This window comes from Schistocerca cancellata, unplaced genomic scaffold (assembly GCF_023864275.1).
Source record: "Schistocerca cancellata isolate TAMUIC-IGC-003103 unplaced genomic scaffold, iqSchCanc2.1 HiC_scaffold_426, whole genome shotgun sequence".
NCBI classification, from domain to species: domain Eukaryota; kingdom Metazoa; phylum Arthropoda; class Insecta; order Orthoptera; family Acrididae; genus Schistocerca; species Schistocerca cancellata.
This window is the reverse complement of record NW_026046443.1, coordinates 1,450,537-1,476,165: the sequence shown is the minus strand read 5'-3', so window position 1 is coordinate 1,476,165 and position 25,629 is coordinate 1,450,537. Positions and strand designations below refer to the sequence as shown.

Here is a 25,629-nt window from a genome sequence, read left to right as displayed (position 1 = left end):
CTCTCATTATTCTTCCCTCCTCCCCCAAAGTCAGTAACTATGGGAAATATTCTTTTTCTTCTTAATCCGGGTGATCTCTATTCACTAAAGTTCCATTACAAGAATCCTTAGAATTCATCAGCCATAAATTTGATGAAGAAACCACCAACCCTTTCAGACATGTCCTAACATCAACTTAATTCTTATATGACAGTGAATACTATGAGCAGACAGAAGGAGTACCCATGGGGAGTCCACTCTCACCTGTTGTCACAAATATGTGCATCGAACATTTCTAGGAGGAAGCTTTTGAATCAGCACATCTATAACCCACCTGTTTCTTTAGATATGTGAATGACACCTTCGTTATCTGGCCACATGGAAGAGATAAACTGGCAGGCTTCCTCACACATCTCAACTCCCTACACGAGAATATTAAGTTCAACATGGAGATTGAAACGAATGGGATGCCCCCTTCCCTAGATGTTTTGATTAGAATATGAGCTGACGGCACTTTGGGCCACAGCGTGTATAGGAAGAAGACACACTGATTTGTACCTCAAAACTCTTGTACACAGAACTCACACCATCTCTGACATGGACAGTCTCCAACAAGAATTGGACCATCTGAACATCATGTTCTGGAGGAACGGTTACAAGGAAGGGCAAATTTGGAAGACACTACATCCCACAACTGCAGCACCAGCGGAAACTGAGGATGAACCTCAGGAGGAGGTGGCCTTCGCTGTTATTCCATTTTGTGGGGCCTTATCTGGAAAAATTGGACGCATTTTATGTAAACACCAAGTGAAAACCATCTTCCGTCCTCCAAGCAAAACCAAGAGCCTTCTTGGTAGTGTCAAGGACAACCTTGGTCTATGTAAATCAGGGGTTTATCAGATACCTTACCAATGCAGTAGTGTATACATTGGGCAGACCATTCATACCATTGAGGACCGATGCCGAGAACATCAACGGCACACTAGACTGCAACAGCCCAGTAAGTCGGCAATCACTGAGCATTGCTTGTCGGAACTCCACAGCATGGATTATGACCAAACCAAAGTCCTGACACAGACTTCCACATACTGGGACTGTGTCATCAAAAAGCCATAGAGATCAGACTAAGGGAGCCACAACTAAATCGTGACAGCGGTTACATTGTTAGCAAGATGTGGGAATCTGCGATCACCCTGATTAAGAAGAAGAAGGATATTTCCCAGAGTGTACCGACTTTGGGGGAGGAGGGAAGAATAATGAGAGTGATGCTGGCAGACCCTCCTGAATGAAAAGACCTAGGATGCAGCACCCAGATGGTGGGAGATCGGATGCTGTACCTGGACCACGCGTGGGGTGCGGACCCCATCAACTCATAGGAAGTGCCTGAGGGAGGAGTGGGAGGGGGATTGTCTTATATATACATTGGCACCGACCCATCGCTGGTCGGTACTTCAGCACACCTGATGGCAATGTGGTCGATTGCCAAAATATTGTGTCCTATGCACACTCAAACCAGGCTGTTCTCCCGAGATTTATTTCATTATAAAATAAGCCTGAAGAAATTGAAGAATCATATTGTTGAGCTTCCACTCCTGATTTGATTTGATTTTTATTTGGTCCTGTTGATAACATACTGTACAAGTAGTGTACTAGTAATGCATAACAGGCCCAGGTAAATAATAAATTATTACATGAGCATTTAATACATCACATGCAGTGGAACTTCATATAGTGAGCATAATTCATTCCAAAATCTTACTCATAGTGCAAAACACTCATTAAGCAAAACAATTTATCCCATATAAATTGATGTAAAATACAATACTGTGCTCCGTGCAGGAAAAGTACTAAATTTTATCTTATTCATGCCATTTATTCGAAGAAAATTACACATACAGTATTATGTACTTTATTATTCATGATACTAATTCTGTTTTACTAGGAGGCTATCTATAGTCATTTTTTTCTACCAATGCTTCAACACTTGGCAAAAATGTGACACAGCATTATTGTCAAATAAATTTATAATCTGTGTAACCACTGCTTTGTTGGGGTGATGATTTTCAGAGTACGATGTAACTGATTCCCATACTATCAGCATTTCTCTTATTGTGCCAGAAGATTGCTGCTTTGCTGTTACCACCTCCTCCTCTCCACACCTTCCTGCTATGAAACACACTGCTCTTCGGTGGTCATTTCTTGACTTGGATCTTGAAGAATTGAAATTCTTCAAGGAGGTGGTCTTGTATGCCTGGAGAATGCGCTGGGTATTATCCATAACAAGCAAGACATGGAGTGGCAGATTCATCTCAAACAAATATTTTTTCACTGTAGGACCAAACACTTCATTGATACAATCCCAAAAAAGATCACGTGTCACCCAAGCCTTGTTGTTGGACCTCCACATCATATTTAACCTGCTCTTCTGGATTTTACACTTCTTGAAGGCTTGTGAAGTTTCTAATGGTAAACAAGCAATGGTTTAATTTTCAAATTGCCACTTGTATAGGCACAGAATAGCGGTGTGAGACGGTCTTTCATTGGCTTGTGACTGTGCAATGCATTCTCCTTTGCTGTTATAAAGGTAAGCTTCAGAATCTTCTTCCAGAATACATCCATCTCATCACAATTAAAAACTTGTTGTTGCAGATAACACTCAGAATCTACAAGAATTTTGACGCTGCTTATAAAGTTCTCTGCTGCCTTTGTGTTGGAGCTGTCTGCTTTGCCATGCTTCACAATGCTGTGGGTGCTGGTTCTTCTCTTAAACTTCTTGAACCACCAATAGCTACCTTTAAACACTTCTTCAGCCACTGATGATCCTGGTGTCTTCTTAACAAGGTTAGCAAAAATCATTCTCGCCTTCTCACAAATGATGTTCTCATTAATAGTGTCACCTTGCAATTGATTTTCATTTATCCACATAAGAAGCAACCATTCAACATCATCCAGGATACTCTTATCACTCCCTTTGAAGCATCTATCTCTTTAATCTTGTCCTCGTTCTTGAGGATAGCGCAAATAGTTGATATGGACCAATTGTATGTGTGTGCTAAATCAGCAATGTTTGCGTCTTTCAGTGGTTTTACATTTCATTTCTAAAGTCATTTTCTTTCTATTATGGTCTTCTTCTCGCAGCTTTATCTTGGGAACATTTCTACAGAGGTCCTTAAAATTTGCACACATAAAAATACTGTATGAACAGAAGTTTAGAAAAATGTGTGATCATAAGCTGCACTAAGATTGCAGCAAGAAGAGCACTAAACCCAGACTGCAGTACATATGAAAGACATTGTTCATGTGCTGCTGCCTACAATGAATGGTGTGCATATTGTTAAACGTTTCCCCCACTGTGTGCAAACTGCTGGTGATGTCACACTAAATCATTGTCACTCATTATGCAAAACATGAATCGTTAAGTGAGTCATTTTTGTTTACAATTTGTTTTGCTTGTTATGCAAATTGTGCATTACAGGAGGTGCTCCTTAAGCAAGGCTCCACTGTACATATAATTTTTCTTATTATTTAAGAACAGTTGGTTGCATATAATATTACAGCCTGCAGTTTTCTAGAAGAATAATGAAAGAACACATTTTTATTGCAATGACATAAATAATAAATAAATTTACATTTTATCATCACAGTTCATTCAAGAGATTTTCTTCAATGAGGGATCTGATCTTATACTGTATAATTCTTTCATAAAGTCTGCCCACTTGAGACATTAAAGTGATAACTCTATAATTATAGCCACCTACTGCTTGTAAAATGGGCATCATAATCCCAGTTTTCAAAAAAGGTGATCAAAAGAAATGTGTAATTATAGGCGTCTCTAGCAGGAAAACTTTATGAAAGAATTATAGAGTGAAAGGTCAGATCCCTCATTGAAGAAAATCTCTTGAATGAATTGTGATGATAAAATATAAATTTATTTATTTATTTGTCACTACAATAAAAATTTGTACTTTCTTTCTAGCGACTCCTAAGGCCCTGACTGCTTCTCTAATTATTTCATTAACACCAGTGTATTTCCTTCCATATTCTACAATCTACATCATTCCTACTTATGTCTTCCTTGTAGTCTAAGTCACAACAATATGAAAAGGATAGATTGCTACCACCACATACAGGAGGCAATGAGTCCACATAGAGAAGGTACAATGAAGAAGACTGTAAATATTTAAACTTTCAGACAAAAAAAACTTCTTCCAAAATAGAAACCACACACACATTCACACAAGCACAACTCACACACACTTGGCCACTGTCTCATGGCACTGGCCCAACTGCAGATTGCAAATGTTGTAAATGTGTCTGACGTGGGTAGCAGTCTGCTGAGGTGAGTGGTGGGGATAAGGACAAGTCATGGGTCAAGGAAGGGCAGGGACAGCAGGGTAGGGGTGGGAGAGGCTGATGTACTGCCTGTGGGAACATGCAGCAACACGGTGTGGACAGGATAAGGTTGCTAGATGCAAAGTCAAGTAATTGTGCTGTTGGGTGAAAGGTAGTGTTATAGGAATGAAGTATATGTTTTAGGAAGAGTTTTCACTTGCACAACTCAAATAAGCTGGTTTTGGTAGAAAGAATCTAGATAGTAAAAGTTGTGAAGCAGTCATTGAAGTGAAGTGCTTGTGTTGGATGGCATGTTCAGCAACTGGGTGGTCCAGCTGTCTTTAGCCATAGTTTGTCAGCGGCCATTCATGCAGACAGATAGACCATTCATTGTCATGCCCACATAGCAAGCAGCAAAGCGATTGCAGCTCAGTTTTGTAGATCATGTGGCTGCTTTCACAGGTGGCCCTGTCTTTGATGGGATAGTAGATGCCTGTGAAAGGACTGGAGTAGATGATAGTGGAATGATATATGGGACAGGTCTTGCATCTAGGTCTATTGCATTGATGAGAGCCATGAGGCAAGGGGCTGGGAGCAGGAGTCGAGTAGGAATGGACAAGAATATTGCACTGGTTTGGTGATATACCAGTGTGGGGAGGGGGGAGGAAAATTGAGAGATATTCCTCATTTCAGGGGTCAGTAAGTAGTACTTGAAACCCTTATTGGAGAGTACTAAGTCACATGAGGAGTTCTCCTTTGTGGCCAGACAATGGGTGTGTGGAAGATTGTATCAGACTGAAGAGACAAATGCATTTGATTCCATAAACCATGACTTGCATATCTACAATTAGACAAATATGGGATGAAGGACAATGCTCTAAATTGGTTAACATCATACTTACACAACAGAAAACAAAGGGTTCTATCATCTCAGATGCAGTGAATTATTATTCTCACCCATGAATATAAATTCCCCATCAGTTCTGTTTGCAGATGACACTTCTCTTTTAATTGAAGATGACAACACAGGAAAAATTCCAAGCTCCATCATAAGCATACTGGATCCCTGAGAAAACTGGTTCCAGTTAAATGGGTTGAAACTGAACACTGCAAAAACATGAATGGTACATTTCAAAACCAAACATTCAAAATGTGCAGAATTTAAAATACAACATAACAATCAACCTTTGAAAGAAGTTGGCATGGTCAAGTTCCTGGGACTAAATGTGGACAAGAACTTAAGCTGGAATACACACATTGACTTCCTATCAAATAAACTGTACAGTTTTGCATTTCCAATGCAAACACTAGCAAATTTCACTGATTTGAGTACACAAAAGAGTGCTTATTATAGTTATTTTGAATCTGTCATTAGATATGGGATATGTTTCTGGGGAAGTTCAAGTAGTGTATCTTCAATACTGAAACTGCTAAAGAAAATTGTGTGATACATATGTATTGCACAGCAGTCAGATTCTTGTTGCCCATTATTTTGGAAACTGCAAATCCTAACTGTTCTCTCCATACACATTTATGAAATTATTATCTTCCTACACAGCATAAAAAATTATTTGAGGATAATCATTTTAATCATACATATGACACAAGATATAAAAATAATTTTATGCTACCCGCACACCAGTTGAAATTATAAGCACGGACTCAGCAGTAATAGGGGGATGACAATATACAAAAAGTTAATGGGCAAAAACGTATTTAATATGAAACCTGCAATTTTAAAAATGTGGCTACAGCAAATTCTATGGGAGAAATGTTATTATTCAATAGAAGAATTCATAGAGGACAAAGTGATAATTTGAGCAATGGGTAATTAAGGTTAGATTTTATTGTATGTATGTATGTATAACAAAATTGTATTATTATTACAATGCTGTTCATTAACATCAGCTGTTCTTTGTTTATGGTGAAATTTTACCACAATTTGACGCATCTCCTGTAGCTGAATCAAATGATTTAGATTATGTATGTTATGAGACAAATAAACCAAATAAACCACAATCCACAATTCACAAAGCATTGGAGATCCATCTCTGGACAAGATTGACAGGTCCATGTGTGTGTGAGTTGTGCTTGTGTGAATGTGTTTATATTTTCTATTTTAGAAGGGCTTTTTTGTCTGAATACTCAAATATTTAGCAGTCTTTTTCATTGAACCAGTATGTGACCCAGTGTCTCCTCTCTCTGATGAGTAGCAATCTATCCTTTTTGTGTTGTTGTTATTCCATACTGGACCTTCCATTGTCTGAGTCAAATGGATGTGTATGCTTTATATAATTTACTTTTAACAGCTCATCAAAGTAAGTCCTCAAAATTTCTTTAATCTTGCCATCATCTGTGATGAGATTTCCATTAACATCTGTTATGTACTTGGAATGTCCCTTATCTCTTTTCCTGTTCTTCATTATCCCATATAGCTTTCTCTTAATGACATTAACAGTCTCTTTCATTTCATCACTCCACTTGTTCAGCCACTCTTGCTTCTTTCTTAGCAATTCTATATGTTTTGTTATTATGGTTTGTACAGGCTCTGAAGTATTTTCAAAACATGTTGTTCTTGTTAAGGACAGCAGTTCTTGGTCTGTCATTCCACCATCCAGTATTAAAGCCATTTGAGCAATAAACAGCCCATAGTTCAACAAAATAACTTCATTGTCAAATGTGTATAAGTATTGTCTACATTTACTGTTATATTATTATTAAATATGTAATTATCCTGTCTCATAACGTGTTGTAAAAATGGTCCTCTGTGAGTCTCCGAATGGGGTAGCACAGACATTGTTATGGTCTGTCACTGCTAGGCCATCATTGATATTAGTGACTGACAAACAATGGTAATTGAGTATCAAACATTTGTAGTCAGTTTTGGGAATGCCCACAGGTTTTCCTATGGAGAGTTGCTGCTTTGTCTAGGCTCAACCAATCCTTTCTTTACCCTATGCTAGCATTTTTTATGCTAACATTTCTCATGACCAGAAATGATACAGGATGGGAATGACTGGTGCTGTTCATGAGCCAACTGATGATGACCAAGGAGAGATGAACCTGTTGATTTTTGTGAATTTGCCTTAGAGTATGTGGTGCCCACACACCCAATTTCTGAACCTACCCCATTGCATGCAAATGTCGCACAATAATGGTTCATCACATTTGCCAGTTCTCAAGTACACTGACGTGGATCATTGTGCATTAATGCATGTAAAAAATCTTCATCAAATGCCTAAGGTCTTTCTGAGCATAGAGAGTCATTAATGTCAAAACTAGCCTCCTTAAAATGAGAAAACCATTTTCTTGCTGTGCTCTGTTCAGTGGCATTATCCCCCTACATGGTACAGATGTTTCTAGCTGCCTCCACTACTGTCACCCCTCTGTTGAACTCAAACAGAACATGTCATAAATGTTTCAGTTTCTCTACCTGGCACTCCATTTTCTAATGTCCACAGTTCCACTCACTATCTCCAAAAGGCAAAATGACAATATATCAAAATTGAGCTATAATAAAAGAATGACAGTTGATAAATGAACTCAAAGCAACCAGAATACCAATATGCAAAACAAAAACACTATGAACTTATGCACCAACCCAATATTAACCAAAATTTACTCCTTGAGTAAATAATACTAGGAGTGCCTAATAAGGTACACTTCAGTTTGAGTTTTGTACACCTGAAAAATTTTGTAATCTCGTGCCTGATTTCTACTAACAGTCTCTTAACAATATCTGCACCAGAATGTAAAACTCCCTTATGAGCCCTAGACAGGTGTGCACAATCTGTATGATACTTATTTTATTTCTAATAATGCAATTGGGAATTTCAGAGTTCATAGTAAATATGCACTTATTGTTAACAACAATACCATTAGGGGGTAAATATAATGGCACATTACTGTAAGAATCCCACTGACCCTGAAGGAACTTCTGCAAAATGTTTACTTGTAAAATTTATGTAATACAAGGGTCACTTGGAAAGTAAAGAACATTTTTTTCTACAGAAATTTTTATTGATATAATTAAATGAATATGTGTTTTACATACAATTTGATACCCAAGCTACATTTCTACCTCATCACTGTTCAGACTTAGGCATATGTCATACCATTTCACCAGCTTTTCTATGCCTTCTGTACACACAGTTGCCACCAAGATGTTGAGCCACTGATTGACAGATTCTTTAAGTTTATCATCTATTCCATAGGTTTGTCCATTCAAAAAATATTTCAATTTGGGGAATGAGTGACAATCACTTGGGGCTAAGACTAGACTTTATGGCAGATGTTGAAGCATTTCCCACTGAAGCTTGTCCTGCGTTACTTCTACTGCATGTGGATGCACATTATCATGAAGGAGGATGAATCCACTGGTTAGCATTCCATATTACTTGTTTTTAATGGTGCAAGGAAGTCACTGAGCATTTGACAGTAGTACTCTGCAGTCCAATAGTTGTGAAATACCTGTCTTCTTGGATTTTTGTTTCAATTGTTGCTTTGAATCCATCAGTCACCACTTCATTGTGAACATTCCTCCGTCCACCATTAAACATGATACGCCACTTCCAAACTGCTAATTTGTTCATCACATTACTGTAAACTTCAATTATCTGTCTATAAATTTCAGTGGGTTGGACTTTTTTTGTGTCTAAGAAGTGGGTAACACTGTATTTAAAATGCGAATAACACTATGCACATTACACCTGGTGGGATCACCAATTTTGTCACATATTTTAAAGCCACACATCTAAGCAGTGATCACCCATATTGGATTGTAGATGCTGCCAAACTGAAGCAGATGAGTGCCAAGATCAGTGGTCGGTCAGCAGTAGTGATGGGGGGGGGGGGGGGGGGGGGTATGCGGTCACATGTCAAAATGACCCTCATACAATTAACGAATACTTCTGTAGAATTAATATTTATTTACCTTAGTTGCAATCACCAAGAAGATAGTGTTATATCACAATAACTGATGTTCTTTTATACACAATGCACCTGTAGATCTAAATACCTTCGAATTTTTAATTTTCCTGTAGTGTTATGAGAATCTCATCTTTTTTATTAAAAGTGCAAATCTGTTTCAATTTTTATCTCTTATGCTATCAAAACTACCATTTTTTCTTCACTAATTGCTGAAATGGGTCTATAACTATAGGTAGATTTGTTTTTTCCATATGTGGCTTCCATTCATCTACATGTACTTTAATTTATTTATCAGAGAATTAGTATTTTACCCAGGATATGTTCCATTTGGAATTGTGCTTCACACCAGAAAATTAATTTTTGAAGAAAGTTTTTTATTTCATTTACTGCAATGTTATATATTCATTTTCATCAGCATTACTTTGCAGAAATCAGGGTAATATGATGAATTCAGCAATAACTTAAGACTTGTTACCTTTCTCAGTGCAGTTAAGAATGACAAATTTGTACACAAACTAGGCATCATACTGTACAGAAACATTATGGCTGTCTTGTGAACTAATGTATTTTGTTATGTATTTCAGCCTCTGGTCTCACAAAGGTACCAGTTTGGATTTATTGGAAATTGCTTTGATGAATTACTACAGGGTGTGATGCTTAAATCCAGATGAATGAAACTTTCGTTTAAAAGCAAATATATTAAAATGAGATACAAATCAAAATGAAAATCCTTTTACATATAAGTAGTGGTATCTTTCAAGAGTAACTTTACTCAGTGTAATCCTCTTCAATCACAATAACTGCCTCCAATCTTGTTCTGAAAGAATCACTTGCACTCTTTAAAACAGAGCTGTCCATATTCACAAATGCATCTCTGATGGCGGTGCATAGAGATGTGACATTAGCATGCCTCATCTTAATGGTAACACTTTCAAGTACACACCAAACATAGTAGTCGAGGGGGTTCTAACCTGGGCTATTCAGGGACCAGAACTGTTTTGATCAAAACATGTCAATATTATCTGAGAGTCAGTTTTGGACACAATGGCTTGTATGAGCTGGTGCACCATCCTGTTGAAAGACATTTTGTCTCCCCAAGGCTGTAGTTACCATCCACAGTTTCACAACATTTGTCAATACTTGCAGATAAACTTCTTTTGTGACAGCTTGTCTCTTTTCAAAGAAATATAATGGCCTGATATCCCCCTCACTGAACACAATGCCTAGGATGCGAACCCCAGACTTCTCTTAAGCATTATACTTGTCCACAATATTGTAATTATTGATCTTGGGTACCCGAAGAATCAAACTATTTTAGTGGGTGAATGCCCAGTGTGAAGACTTTTGACAATCATGGCTCTTTCATTGTACTCCACACTTATCCATAATATCTCAGTCATTTTGAGATTCTGAATGTTTACTAGATGCATATGGCCTTCAAGAACACCAATCAGAACTCCAGTGCTACTGCGATATGGCAGGAAATTCTGATTGAAATTTCTCCACAGTTAAGTGCTGCACCCAGTATGCAACATATTCAAATCATGTGATTATGATATGTTTACGTGACCTGACGCTGAAATATTCAATAAAAATTATTGATTAATTTGTGGTTTGTGAGTCAAATTATGTTCTCTTAATTTGTATTGGATAATGGTTTATATTCAGAATGAATATACCTTTTGCCATTACATTTTTAAAACTAGCTGTTTATTTATATTAAAGGTACTCCGGACAGGAGGTATGAATATGGAATCAGTTGTCAGCATTCTGTCTGAAGAAGGGACAGTGCAGTCTCTTGTAGACTATGAATCTTACTCACAGAGGCTACTGTTTGCACCATATGTCACAAGCTTGCCAGTGCATGTCAGACTGAAGCAGTTTTATAAAACAACCACTCGCAGTTTCTCATTAACACTGAAAGCTGAACATCCCACAATTCTGGGTGAAATTTCAACAGTTACAGTTCTGGTAAGTATGCATTCTGTCTCTTCAGAAAGAGAGAAAGACGTGTGAGGGGGAGGGGGGGGGGGGGGTGAGGAGGGACTTGCATAACAGATTTCATGAATGATGAATTTTTTACTGTGTCACTGGACTATATATATATATATATATATATATATATATATATATATATATATATATATATATATATATATATATATATATATATATATATATATATATATATATGGTTATAATAGAAGGAAACATTCCATTAAGGAAAAATATACCTAAAAACAAAGATGATGTGACTTACCAAATGAAAGTGCTGGCAGGTCGACAGACACACAAACGAACACAAACATACACACAAAATTCAAGCTTTCGCAACAAACTGTTGCCTCATCAGGAAAGAGGGAAGGAGAGGGAAAGACGAAAGGATGTGGGTTTTAAGGGAGAGGGTAAGGAGTCATTCCAGTCCCGGGAGCGGAAAGACTTACCTTATGGGGAAAAAAGGACGGGTATACACTCGCACACACACACATATCCATCCACACATATACAGACACAGGTCTGCTTGTGTCTGTATATGTGTGGATGGATATGTGTGTGTGTGCGAGTGTATACCCGTCCTTTTTTCCCCATAAGGTAAGTCTTTCCGCTCCCGGGACTGGAATGACTCCTTACCCTCTCCCTTAAAACCCACATCCTTTCGTCTTTCCCTCTCCTTCCCTCTTTCCTGATGAGGCAACAGTTTGTTGCGAAAGCTTGAATTTTGTGTGTATGTTTGTGTTCGTTTGTGTGTCTGTCGACCTGCCAGCACTTTCATTTGGTAAGTCACATCATCTTTGTTTTTAGGTATATATATATATATATATATATATATATATATATATATATATATATATATATATATAAGGCAAATGTGTGTACATAAAGACACACTTTTTCCATGACCAAGCACTGGCACCTAATTGTGGTTGTGGTGGTAGATAGCCTTTGGTCTCCTGCTTTTAGTAAGGGAGTTTGGTCAGGGTGAGTGGAAGTGGGTGATTGTGGATGGCAAAAACATTTTCTCACATATTGTGTTTCTAGAAAGTATCTTTTGAACCAGATTTTCCCAGAAACTTCCAAAATCTTTGAAGATATATGTGACTTAACACTATAATAATGTTATTATCAGTAATTACAGTAATTATAAGCCTAAATCCTCATAAAAAATGAACAGTAGGTTTTTGTAGGAAAATTATTGCAGTTAAATTTTGTACTGGGGTATGTTTTCGCCAGAAGCTGTAGTTTTCAGGTTATTCAAGAAAAACCTACAAAAGAGACCTTCAAATACAAGCCTACCTCCACACTAAGCCCCCCACCAGACAGGATTTTTAGTATGTTGTTCATGGCACTCCTCCTACCACTGTACAATAATTTGTTACTGCACAAATTATTTCCCACATTGGACCTTTTTTGGTCTTTATTAACTGGCTTCATTATATCACCAGTTCAGCTGAGCACTACAATTGTAAAATTGGTGATTGTATGAATTTTGCCTAACAGTTCTGTGAGTTTCAACAGCATAAAATAAATGACTATATCTTTGTATTTGTCAGACCTGCTGACTGCAAAACCACTGGCTGTAATGGTTAACTCTGAATTGAACTGTCAATGTAATTAGTTTTAGCATTACATTTACAAAAGTGATTTTTTCTTTCATCGCCCTCACAGGCTCACTTACACTAGTAACATCACTGAAATAGCTGACTATGTTGCCGTTACAATATTCCAAACAATAGAGACAAAAAAAAGGTTGAATATGGAGAATAATTCATGTAGTTGCAAATTTGTATACAGCGGTAGGAGGGAGTTTCATGAATAACGTACTAGAAATTCTCACTGGTGTGGGCTGAGTGTGAGGGTAGAGGTGTGTTTGAAGGTCACTTGAATAACTATGAAAACACAGCTTTCTGTGGAAACATAATCCATTATAAAATTTAACTACATTAAATTTCCTACAAACATATCCTGTTCAATTTTTCTGTAGGACTAATAGTTTGTGCATAGTGAGCAAAAGAATATGAACACCTTGAATGTGGTCTTTGAAGACCAAATGTAACTTTCCAGGTTGCATAAAACATTGGTAGGGGCAGTTGTATCACCTGTGTAATGATTTATTTTGTGAAATAATTGTTGTATATAAAATGTCAAAGCATTTGGCGGTGTTTATGCAACTGTATGTGAATTTGCAAAGAAGAAATGCAGCATGTAGAAACAAAACAGAGGAAGAAAAAGAAGGATGACTTATGAAATTTCAAGAAGGAGTTCAACAAATAAGAGAAAGGCAAAGTGAATAACAAAAAGCAAACATTAGCAAAGAGATGTGAATTAGAGTAAGTTCAATTAGAAAATATGAATCAGGTAATCAATATCAAATGAATAAAAAAATAGAGAAAGAATGGCCATTCCACCTGAATATCTAGGAGTTTCAATACATAAAAACAACAATTTAGAACTTGAGGAATTCCATTATAATTCCACAAAAAAATACAATGAACATCCAAATGTGCATCATTAGGAAAATGGTCAAAACATGCACGTTCTGCTACACACAAAAATTTAAAGATGTAACTCTGAGTCACAAATGCCTGGCAGTGTGGCCTCAGTTGCCTCAGACTGCAGGCATGTGTGTGTGAGCTGCATTTATGTGATTGTGTATGTGTGTGTCTGTCATGTAATTTTGACGAAGGCCTTTTTGGGTGAAAGGTGTATTTGTGACAGTCTTTTTATTGTGCCTATCTGCAACTCAGCATCACTAGCAACTTTCCTTTTCATAACAGTGTGAAAATAAACTGCAAAATTTTTAAATTCTTTGAATGTTCCAGGAATGCCATTACATTGCCTCAAATAAAAGGTTTGTTCCCCAGTCATTTTACTGCAGAAACTGAATTCACTGAAACTGTGTAATGGTAAAAGACTCTGTGTCAAACAGTTGCAAAATGACATCATCGAAGCCAGTATAATGACTAACAAAGAGAAAGGGCAGATGCTATTTATATTGCGAGTATCTTTAGTATCATCTGGAATGGCCTTCAGTTTAAGCCGATTGCAGTTTTCAGTAAAGTTGGCTTACAGCATGACCTTCAACAAAGCATTGGACCAAATATTCCAATATTCTGGTGTAAACTTAATCATGCTTCTCACATGCCCAGTTGTACATCCTGTATTTATGAATTTGATTGAACTTATTCATGTCACTATGGAAGCCAGAGAAATGTGTTGCGCTCCAGAAATTTTTTTCAGATGATATATGTCAGATGATTATTATCCTGTTTACCGAATCCATTCTAGTTTGTTGAGCTAACTGTTGCAGTCTCACTTTTATTAAGTTGGAATATCATAAAGACCATCAGCCAGAAGCCCACACATGTTGAACATTGACTTTCAGTTGACTTTGATGGTTTGTATTAATACTGAATTACGGTAATATACTCCTTGTCAATCACCAGACAAATGGCACCTAACCAGTTCGAACACTGTTTATTGCAATGCAGCAGGACTCTTCTGCCCAAAGAGACAAAAATACATGGGAATAAAAGATGATATAAACATCCATTTTTCGAAGCAGAGAAGCCTTCTTTGACAAAGAAGAGGGTAGCTGTCATTCAGGTGTACAATCAATCACAGGCTTTTCTTGCTCATTTGTAATCAACTAAATGTAAATTGCCTTTTATAGTCAAAGTGTTGTATAGTTGCACATTATGGGAATAATGCATTGCAGAAATAAAATATGAAGCTGACTACAGTATTTACTATAAGAGCAACAACTGCAGCAAAGCAGTTCTCTTTTGCCAAATGAAATCTGACATGTATACTGGATCCAGGCTTATGGACAAGTACATTGAATGGGCTGCAAAAAAACTTAGAAATGTATTAAATGAATAAGACTGAATGTATCAGGTAACAACCAGTGTAACTAACATAGTACAGCCCATATGACAAGCATGACGTGAAAATATGTGTTGAACAACTCTGATGTTAGCTACACAACCTTCTAACCTGTTTCCTCTGTAGCTTGTACACAGAAATGCCTTGGCCTTTAACATTCCATTGAGCCATAACCTTTCCAGGACCATTAAATTTTACAGGAAAATTTCTCATGATACTCTTTTTCAACAGTTGCTTCATCGAGAAACACACAAATATTGATTTGAATTTATTGATGTGTAGCTTATTCTGTGTATCCATATGTAATTCTGTTTATAATTAAGGCTGTTTCCATCATTTTACTTTTGAGGATATGCTTTGAAATTTTATATACAACAATTATTTCACAAAATAAATCATGGAACTTCTCACATTGTGATTTTATTGTTTACTGGTCTTCCTCAACAATTACCTCAACAATTACCTTTGATCACACTGTAGACATATGGTTTTGAAAATTGCAGCTAAACAACTCATCAAGGAACTCCAGGTCTGCAGCAAGTCGTATTCTGCCAACACGCCCAGTTATTTTGTCATGGGGAAGCAATGGAACACAATTTCCTGACAATAACATGGAAGTGCAACCAGGATATCCTGTTACTTGTGTGACACCATGTGATGTGCAGCATCCAGATTATGGACAGACTATTAACTTACTGTGTACAGCAGCAGGTATTTCTGATCCTCTCACAGACATCATGGTACACTGGGAGGTGTCCACTGGTACTGGACATCCTTACAGGACAGTGTCTACAGCTCCTATTGATATGCTTAGTACAAGACATGCTCCTCGTGTGCTAGATCCTATATTCTTTACTTCTGGGTTCAAAATACGCTGCACAGCTATCCCACTGAATGACGAATGGGGAAAAAAGGTAAGCATTCTTAATATTTTATTATTTTTGTACAAAGCATTCATATTTGATCTAATGACAAACTTAATAGTTTAGTGATATTGTATCAAATAATTCTGATTTCACAGACAAAGTTTTAAAATAATTGTTGTAATCTGCAAACTGACATGTAGCAAACCAAACTCTAAATCTTTTCACAAAACTGCATTATCAATAAAACTTTTGCAGCAGCCTCAGCAGTGTACATTTATGTGTCTGTGTAGTTGTGTGTGTGAATTTGTGTACTTTGTACTAGAAAAAGCACCAGAGTTTAAAAGCTAGCAAAAAGTTTTCTGTTACATGTTTCTATATGCCACATATCAGTCTGCTATAGGTGAGTGGTTGCCTTTCCCTAATATTATATATCACATACAATACATTACACATTGTAGTATTTATTATGAGATATTGAACACATAACTATCTAAAATTACAGGTCTATGCATACATCAATGTATACAATTTCATAAACTGCAATTGAGAATGGATTGTAAGTCCCATAGATACATGTTTCTGCCATGCTCACATCACAGTGTAAGTCCTTTCTTAACAGCTGAAACCCTGACAATGAAGCTGTGACTTCAAAATGTACATTGTGAAAGTAAAAACTCTGTTGAAAAAACAGTAGACAGTCTTTGTTATTAAGTTTTCCACTTTATTTTTAGGTAAAAAGTACTTTTTCATATTGGCCCTTTTCCTGTCAATACATTTTGTGCAGCATTTTCCAGTGAGTAGACTCCATTGTTGAAATTAAGTGGTGTGAGCACCTGAAAATACTCGTCTAAAAATGCTATTAAATCTTCACTAGACTCAAGATATATTTCAGCCAGAAACTGCTTTAGATGTGAGAACGGGTAGAAGTCAGAGGTTGCCAAATTTCATGAATGGAAGTGGATGCTCCAGAAAATTGTGCTTCATATCCCTCAGTCTTTATCTAGGCAAAGAACCTTTCTGATGAAAGATAGTTTTCCATACATATTCCAATCCAGGATTCTTCCCACATATTCTTTTCATCCAGTTGGTCTAGAAAACCTGTAGAATACTTTTTCAAGATAATTAGTAAAAAGAATCTCTCTTTTCTCCCAGAAGATACTGAACATATACATTTCAGGAGGTACAATTGACTTTTTCCTTTTTAGCACAGGATTATGAGCTTCCACCAACTGCTTTGATCACTGTATGGTTTCTGATATGAAGTACTAAACCCTGTCTCATCTGCAGTAACAATTTGATCTAGAAAATGATTCATTCCCTATTTGGCCTTAGCATTGATGATGATTTCAGTTTTGCATGTTATTGTGTCAGTGAATGATATATCGGGCACCCATCTTGGATCTAGTCTTCTTAGTATCACCGCTTCATGCAAAATATATTGTACTCTTTCTACTGGCAAAAATCAAACAATGGAAAATCCAGGATGGAATGTAACAATATTATGAAAAGGAAAGTTATTACTCACCATATAGTGGAGATGCTGAGTCACAAATAAGATTTTGACCAGCAAAGCCTTCATCAAAAATAACAAATGCAACTCACACACACATGACTGCAGTCTCTGGCAATTGAATCCACACGCTGTAGTGTGGCTTCAGTTACCAGAGACTGCAATCATGCACGTGCGTGTGTGGGGGGGGGGGGGGGGGGGGGATCTATTTTTGACAAAGGCCTTGCAGGCCGAAAGCTTATTTGTGACAATCTTTTTGTTGTGCCTATCTGTGATTCAGCATCTCTGCTATATGGTGAGGAGCAACTTTCCTTTTCATAATGCATTTCATTCCATCCTGGATTTTCTATTGTTTGATTTCATAATTTTTGTTTTATTCATTCAACCTTCTTTATCTTTTATATGATAAAATTTCCAATAACTCTTTTAAATTGAGGTAAAATAAATGGGATTTGTAAATAACAAAAACATGAAACTTCAAATATTTTTTCTTCTGAATACTTCTTCTTTAACTACTGTTTATTAATCACCTTAATCACAGTGACTACACCCCCAATGCACACTTTTAAAATAACATACAACAGATTGTGCACTGTCACAGACAATAACCACCTCTGAGTGTAAGACAAGGACTGAACATTTTTGTAACATTTGTTATTTGGGACAGCTACAATTCTTTTCCATTGCCTTTCATTCAATTATTAGAATAAAGTGCAATGTGGCTCTTGACAATGAGGTTCCCATTTCTTGTTTTTATTGGCCCTCAGCTAATACATCGTGGTGGTCAAAGTTGTGCAAAGTCCTGTCTCACTTGAGAATGGGGATACTACTTTGTAAGGATACTGGTAACTCCACATGTAACACAATTGTGTGAATATATTGAGTAATAGCTAACATAAACGCATTGAAATAAAAAACATATAAATATTTTCCGGATCTCACTCAGGCAGAAAAGACAGCACAGTTATCAGTGGATTTGTACAACTACATGAGGACATTTCCATATTGCGTTAGAAAGGTGTAGCAGGTCACTCTGCAGCAGAATGTGCACTGTTTCGAAACTTCCTGGCAGATGAAACTGTGTAACAAACTGGGACTCAAACTGAGAACCTTGGCTTTTTTGTGCAGTGTTCCTATCAACTAAGATACTTAGGTTAATTCACAACTTGCCACACAGCTTAGTTCCTGCCAGTAGCTCTCCACTATCTTAAAACCACACAGTTCTCTTGTATTCTTTAACACCCCTAGACAAAAGGATATTGATTAGCAAAAGATTCATTCTGGAAACAGTCCCCTAGGCTGTGAATAAGCCAGTTCTCCACTATATCATTTCTTCAAGAAGTGCTCATGTTGCAGGAGAAATTCTGTGAAGTTTGGAAGATATGAGCTGAGGTACTAATGGAAGTAGAATGTAAGGGTGTGTTGTCCATAGATAGCTCAGTCAGTAAGAGAATAGTCCATGTAACACTTGAATTCAGGTTCAAATCATGGTCTAGCACACAACTTTCATTTGCCAGGAAGTTTCAGAGAGATAGATTCATTCTGGAAAGTGTTACATGTTTTGTTGAAAATAGTTGCCATCTTTAGCCAGATGCAGACAAGAGCTAACAGCCAATATCCACACAAAAATATTCATGCCCATTTGTTATCCTGTATGATACTTAATCATTTCAGCCCTACACAAAAGAGGAAGAGGGAGGGGGAGGTGTGGCATATCTTTAGGTCACTGCACATCAAGATAATGAAAATCATAAGCATATGACTTATTTTACTTGGAGCATTCAAAAATGATTGGTACTAAAATTTTTTTGTGTTCTCAGGAACCATTTACTGAGCAAATGAATACAGATTATATTATGGATATTTCCTGACAATGTCTATGCACTTTTGCTATCATTCTGATAGTTTCCGTATGTGTGTAACAAACCATTATTTGGGAGGGTCATGGATGGCTGGTGGGCAATTGCATAAAGTTCATAATTTGTGGTGAACTTCTTAGCCCAACAACCTCTTTCATTGCTATTAATAGGGCACAGTTGATAGGACCCAGATCCAGTGAATATGGAGGTTGTGGAGCACAGTAAATGCCATTTCACGCACAATGGAAATGGTCTGGCCACTGGCATATGGCTGCACATTGTCGTGTTGGAGCGGAACATCACAATTCCTATTTCGGTGGCAGTGTAGTTGAATGTGTCAGTGAACTATAGTACTGATCACTGTTGAGGGTCATGTTGGGAGCAAGCAAATCCACCAGCAGTATCCCTTCCTCATTCCAGAACACATTCACCACTTGTTTCTGTATGAATAGTCCTGTCTGTGACTTCAAGGATGAGGGCTCACAGTATACTTCCACTCCATAGATTGATGTTTCTTTTCTGGAGTCTTGTGGAAGAACCATGAGTCTGTGATTGTAAGCAGACTCTTAAAGAACTCTACTTGATCTTCACTTTACTGTTGCTCCAACTGTTGATGTATCTCCACATACTTCTGTTTCTATGCAGTGGAGAGCAGATGGGGCCCTCATTGTGCACACACCTTCTTCTTCAGATCCTCATGGATAATGTTGTGGAGGGTTCCCCATGATAGATCCATGGCCTTCTCTATGTTCATCAAATGTGATTCACCCGTACCCCATGATCAATTGACAAACAGGGCAGTGACAGTTTGTGTGCAGTTGCTTGATGCTGAGTGCTTTTGCATTTTTCAGCACGTTTCCTGCTGTCTAAGAACTCTGATACCCAACAAAATATGGATCTGCAACTTGATGCTTATCTGCACATATGGCTGCTAACCTCTCATGTTTGAAACAGTCACTCCTTCCTTCTACAGAAACCACATTGTCCCATGCTTGTCTGCTTCCATTTTGTCTTATCAATCTCCACCAGTGTATTCAGAAGCCAGAACAAATGTTGCTGCAATGTGTGACCAATGGGAAGCAGCAACACCATCTGGTGGCAGTAGACAGTACTATAGATTCACATGTATATCAACACACATTCCAGACTGCTACTTTGTAGGGGTTATCAGGAGAGTGCTAATCAATATTGTATTAAGTAAATATTTAATTTTGGCATGTTCATTATCATGCAGAATATAGAAATCAAGGATGTGTGATTATATTAATTAAGTTACATATAAACAGTAAATGATGTTTAATGTGAAAGGTGTATCACACCTGTTACGCAAATTAATCATTGAGTCTCTTGATATTCCCCTCAGATAATATTTTGTCACATCAATGACACAGGTTAAGTCTCTGACTTCACAGCTACATAGAAAATCACATTTGTAGAATTAATAATTAGTTTCTACAACAATCAGAATACTGCAATAGCCACTGTATATTCATGGTCATATTGAAAACATCCTTCTTAGATTATTACATTTTCAGGTGGAAGGTCTACCTGTGAGAAGTGCAACAGTAAAAGTTGGATCCAAAAAGCTGTGTCCAGCTTCCAATGAAGCTCCATCATTCTTAGCTACATTCACCAGTGGTAATGAAAAACAAAACAACAGTAAGGTGCACATTCGTGTGGAGGTACCACATATTGATGGAACAGTGCCTATTATTTCTACTGGACCGATTGAAGCACCACACCAGCTCATGAGAGAGAGTCAATACATTAACCAAAATCCCTGTTCCAACACATATCAAGGAAGTGCCTTCCTCAATGACAAAGAAAATAACAGGTTTGTTATTGCAGAACTGCTTCCTGTGATTGTAATGTGTCAATATATGTAACAAGTAGCACCAGAAATATTCAGTCAGCTTTTTGTTATTGCTATTAGTTCTAGGGAAAGCAAGAATACAATTAAGTACTTCAAAAAAAAATTCATCATGATGTTTGTTAATGAAACATCAAAATAACATCTTTAACTTAAAACATTCAATGTCTGTTTCCCTGATATAGCTGTGTACCTTGTCATGAGGTAATGCATCATTTCCAAGACATGCTATCTCAGAAAGATTAAAATAGTATCTTTCTCCAGGACTTTGACTACCGTAAAGTGGGGTGACTTTGAACGGTGAGGTGGTTTGAACAGCAATTTAGCGTCTTTTTAAAACAAATGCTGCACTCTAGTGTGTAAATATGGAAGTGAGTCCAGAGTCATTAAATATTGTCAATAATCGATACTTTCAGATGATATGACAGTTGATATGAAATAACATTGTATACCAATGCCAGAAAATAAAATAATTTTCTGGAAATGTAAGGTCCTTCACAACCACAAAAACATTTGCCTATTATTAGAAGCACTTTTTAGTTTAGAATTTGAAATGGGTTTTTATGGGCAAGTTTAACACTTGAATGAACATTTACAGAAAGCATAAAATGTTAAAATTATTCTTTGGTGATGTAAAAAAATAAAATATGAAGGATTGTCTTTCAAGGGGTGACATTGAACAGTGCTTTCCCTCAGCTCCATGGAAAACATGTTTTAGTGGTTTCCTTCAAAGAAAAGTATAAAATAGTGTTGGACATGTTATCACTGATGATGAAATTACACTTATGAGGAAATGGCATTCCAATGTGGAATCAGATGAAGTTTCTTTCTGTGGCCTAATGTTCCCAATGTGTCAGATTTTGAGAAAGATGTCATTTGTAGGATTCCACCTGATTCTGAGGTAGATAGAAGGGAAAGGCTTCATTTTGAGTTTAAATTTGATGTCTATGACATCTGCTAGAGTGGACACCCTTTTGTGGCAACTTCCTTTTCTGTAGAGTGTTTACAGATGTAATTCTTTAAAAGGTAATAACTTTTTTTCATTTATTTTATTAAAGTCATACAGATTGTTTTGAAAAGATCTGTTTTTAAATAATTTTCTTATTTCATAACTAGCTCAGCACCCATTTCCATTATTAGCAAAATCAAGCCGTATCATATGAACAGTTTCAGGTGATTAAAGAAAACTCATAAAAAATACTCAAATTTTTCTAAATAAGTTTCTTTCAAAACTATATTTATATACAAAATGTCATGCTGTTTCATATGATAGGGGTGTCATTTTAACAGTAATTTTCATGATTCCCACAGAATAGGCAAATGTTTCCGTGTTCAAAGTGACTCCAACCAATGGGGTGAAATTGAACAGTGAAAAATTTTTAAAAAAATTAGCTAGGCCTGGGGGATAAAAATGTATAATCTGCTTTATCATATTCAGCAACACCTCTTGCAACTTCCCAAAAAGTTTAATGTTGATATCTTTCAGAAGATTCTGTTTAATTTACAAAAATGAATTTAAAATGTTCAAAGTCAACCCGCTTTATGGTACCTATTGTTGCCCTCAGAATTAGATAAATCCTTACCATACATTCTGGAGTGCTACTCCAGCACCCAACATATCTATGAAACACTCTGGTGTGTCCTTATATCCCACCAGCCCTAGTCTGCTGAATGTGAATAGTATCCCTGCAAAGACTTAGATTCAAGGACTGGTCTTTGTGCCCATCCAGCCATTCTAATCCAATCTCATCACAAGCATACCACACCCTGTCAGAGGTATACTGTAAAATATGCACAGTATTTTATGGTTGCATGACTGCCAACCAATTGTCCATTTGAATGAATGACTACCACCAAATGTAGAGAGGTTGAATAGCATCACTTGCTCTGATAATACTCATAATATGAATACTTGACAATATAAAGTAATTAGATAGATACAAAATCTACTCACCAAGTGGTGGTAGGAGAATGCACATATAAAAAAGCAAGCTTTCAGAGCCAGTGACTGCTTCCTCCAGCAGAAGGTTTGAAGGTGAATGAAGAGGGGTGAATGGAGAGGAACTGGAGAGGATTAGGAAAAGGGGTAGAGATTCGAAAAGTCACCCAGAATCCCAGGGCATGGGAGACTTACCAGACAGGGTGAGTAGGAAAGACTGTGTCCTGTATTAACAATAAACTATTGCTACACTGCTTAATGCTGTACATGTTTGTGATATCTAAATTTAACTGAGTACATTAGAAAGAAAACTGCTTCTTTGGGAAAAAAGGCTTCTGTCTCTTCAGTTGTACCATAGAACTGAAGTTTTTGTGCTGTTAGCAGCTTAATATTTACTTGATTATGAAGGTATTTTTCAATGCAGATATGTCTTGTTTTTCAAAGCAAATACATCCTATGTCTGTAAATACTGAGCCTTATTTATAGTGCATTGCTTTTTGTCCTGTAGCTTTATTATGAACATTGCTACTTGCCACGTAGCTAACAGAACTTCTCGACTCCTCAATTTAGATACTCAGGTAATTTGTAGAATGAGTGGTTAGTGAGGCATGTTTTTAATTTTATTTTGATTTTGCCGGGTTTCCCAATTTCCTGTTTTCTGTCAGTCAAGAACTTGCTGAATATCAAGAGTACATAACTCCATTCTGAACGCAAGACAATGAGAATGTTTACATAGAAATTATTTTTGTGTCTTGTATTATGACTGTGTAAATAACAGTTTGGCAAAAACTGATTTTAATTATGAGAAAAAAGAGGAAAAAAATGATTATGTAGTAAATGATTGGGAACCGAGTGTAAGAATTCCAAGATACTTAAAAAGTCTTCTGTAAGATCTGTGGTTATTTACTTTATACAGTATTGTCACTTTATAACTACTATCAAGTTCAAACCTCAAAGTAGTGTCATCAGTGAAATATGACACTTAGCACTGAAAATATATTTATTGTGGACACCAATGTACAGACAGAACAGAAATTCCTCTTGGACATAGATTGCTACTGTTTATATGAACATAAAATATTCCAGAATATTCCAAACATAAGAAATTTTGAGAAGCTTCTAGAAATGATAAATACTAAATGACAATTATTTGCTAGTGATCAGATCTGAAATGATGACCCACAACTTAACAGGCAGCAAAATTAATTGCCACAATGTATTGCAATCAATGCAGCTTGTAGCATTGCTCCCTCTTCCAGTGTTTTCAGAAGCCAACAACAGCATCCTAGATATAGACCTTGTCAGTGGTACTCTGTATGGTTGTGCTGGACAATCTTCATGTTTGGGTCATGTTACTTCCTCTTCACTATGATGAACATTGAAGATAATCCCTCCCATCAAAGTTTTGCACTCACTGTGTGGGCCTAGAATGAGAAACTCCCATCATCATTTGTGCCTCAGACCTGTAGGAGCACTACATACAAAGGGTATGGGTGACCTCTCTATACCTTTATCTTCTTGATGAAGGGTTATAATCCTCAACTTAATATGTCATGTCTGACTAGTGATGAAGCATTCAATACAGCATAAAGTAGTGGTTTAGTAATTTTTCCAGTAGTCCTATGTGGAAAGTAGGACCACTGAAAAAGTTGTTAAAACAATACTTCGGGCTGTATTGAACCCATAGCATGCTATTGCTGTTTTCTCCTGGATGAGACCAACCAACAGCAATGTCCCTTGTATGACTACCAGTGGGCAAGCACACACCATTTAATACATTTAGTGACTTAATTACTGGTCTAGGGTTGGTTGTATGCTATTTCATTGTGCCCTATATAAATTTGGTAACAATCTAGGATATTGAGCAATTTAAAGCACAAATATGAAAAATCAAATAAGAAACTAGGAATGGTCCATGTGAACAATGATGCGCCTGACACAGGTCTTATCTCAACTTTAAATATATTACAGTCAGCAAACCCGTTCCCTCAATTGGTGATCATACAGAAACTAAAATTCACAATAATAAAACATGATTTTAGTATAGCAGTGAGAGTAGCAGTTAGTTCCTACATAAGTAATGTTTTACCTGAGTGGTGGCATAGTCCATGTAACATAGCAAAACAAAAGTTATATAAAAGTACTACATCAGAATATTCAACACATTGGAAACAAAAAACTTGAAGCAGAAGTAGTTCTAAATGCACAGGTCTGTTCAAAAAATTCTGGTACATTCATAATTTTGCACGAATGGAGTGTTGAAGTGAAATGCAGTTGGAATCACTGCACACACCTGTGTTTCATTGTTAATTATGTCTGTTAGTTATTTTTCAAGATTGTGTTGAGTGGAACATTGTGTCACATAGTTTACAAATTTTTAGATGGCAGGGGTAGAGGAGCAACATGTTCGCATTAAATTTTACATGAAACTAAAGAAAACCTTTACAGAGACACACCAAATA

General features: G+C 36.8%; 1 protein-coding gene across 1 annotated transcript in view; it reads left to right on the top strand.

Annotated features, from left to right (window-relative positions):
• The window catches only part of LOC126124779 (extracellular matrix organizing protein FRAS1-like), a 452,648-nt gene that overhangs the window by 340,255 nt on the left and 86,764 nt on the right, over positions 1–25,629 (top strand). The window contains exons 10-12 of the mRNA XM_049915125.1: positions 10,966–11,211; positions 15,627–16,037; positions 20,894–21,192. Of these exons, the coding sequence (XP_049771082.1) occupies positions 10,966–11,211; positions 15,627–16,037; positions 20,894–21,192 (956 nt within the window). The remainder of the gene's footprint in view (positions 1–10,965; positions 11,212–15,626; positions 16,038–20,893; positions 21,193–25,629) is intronic.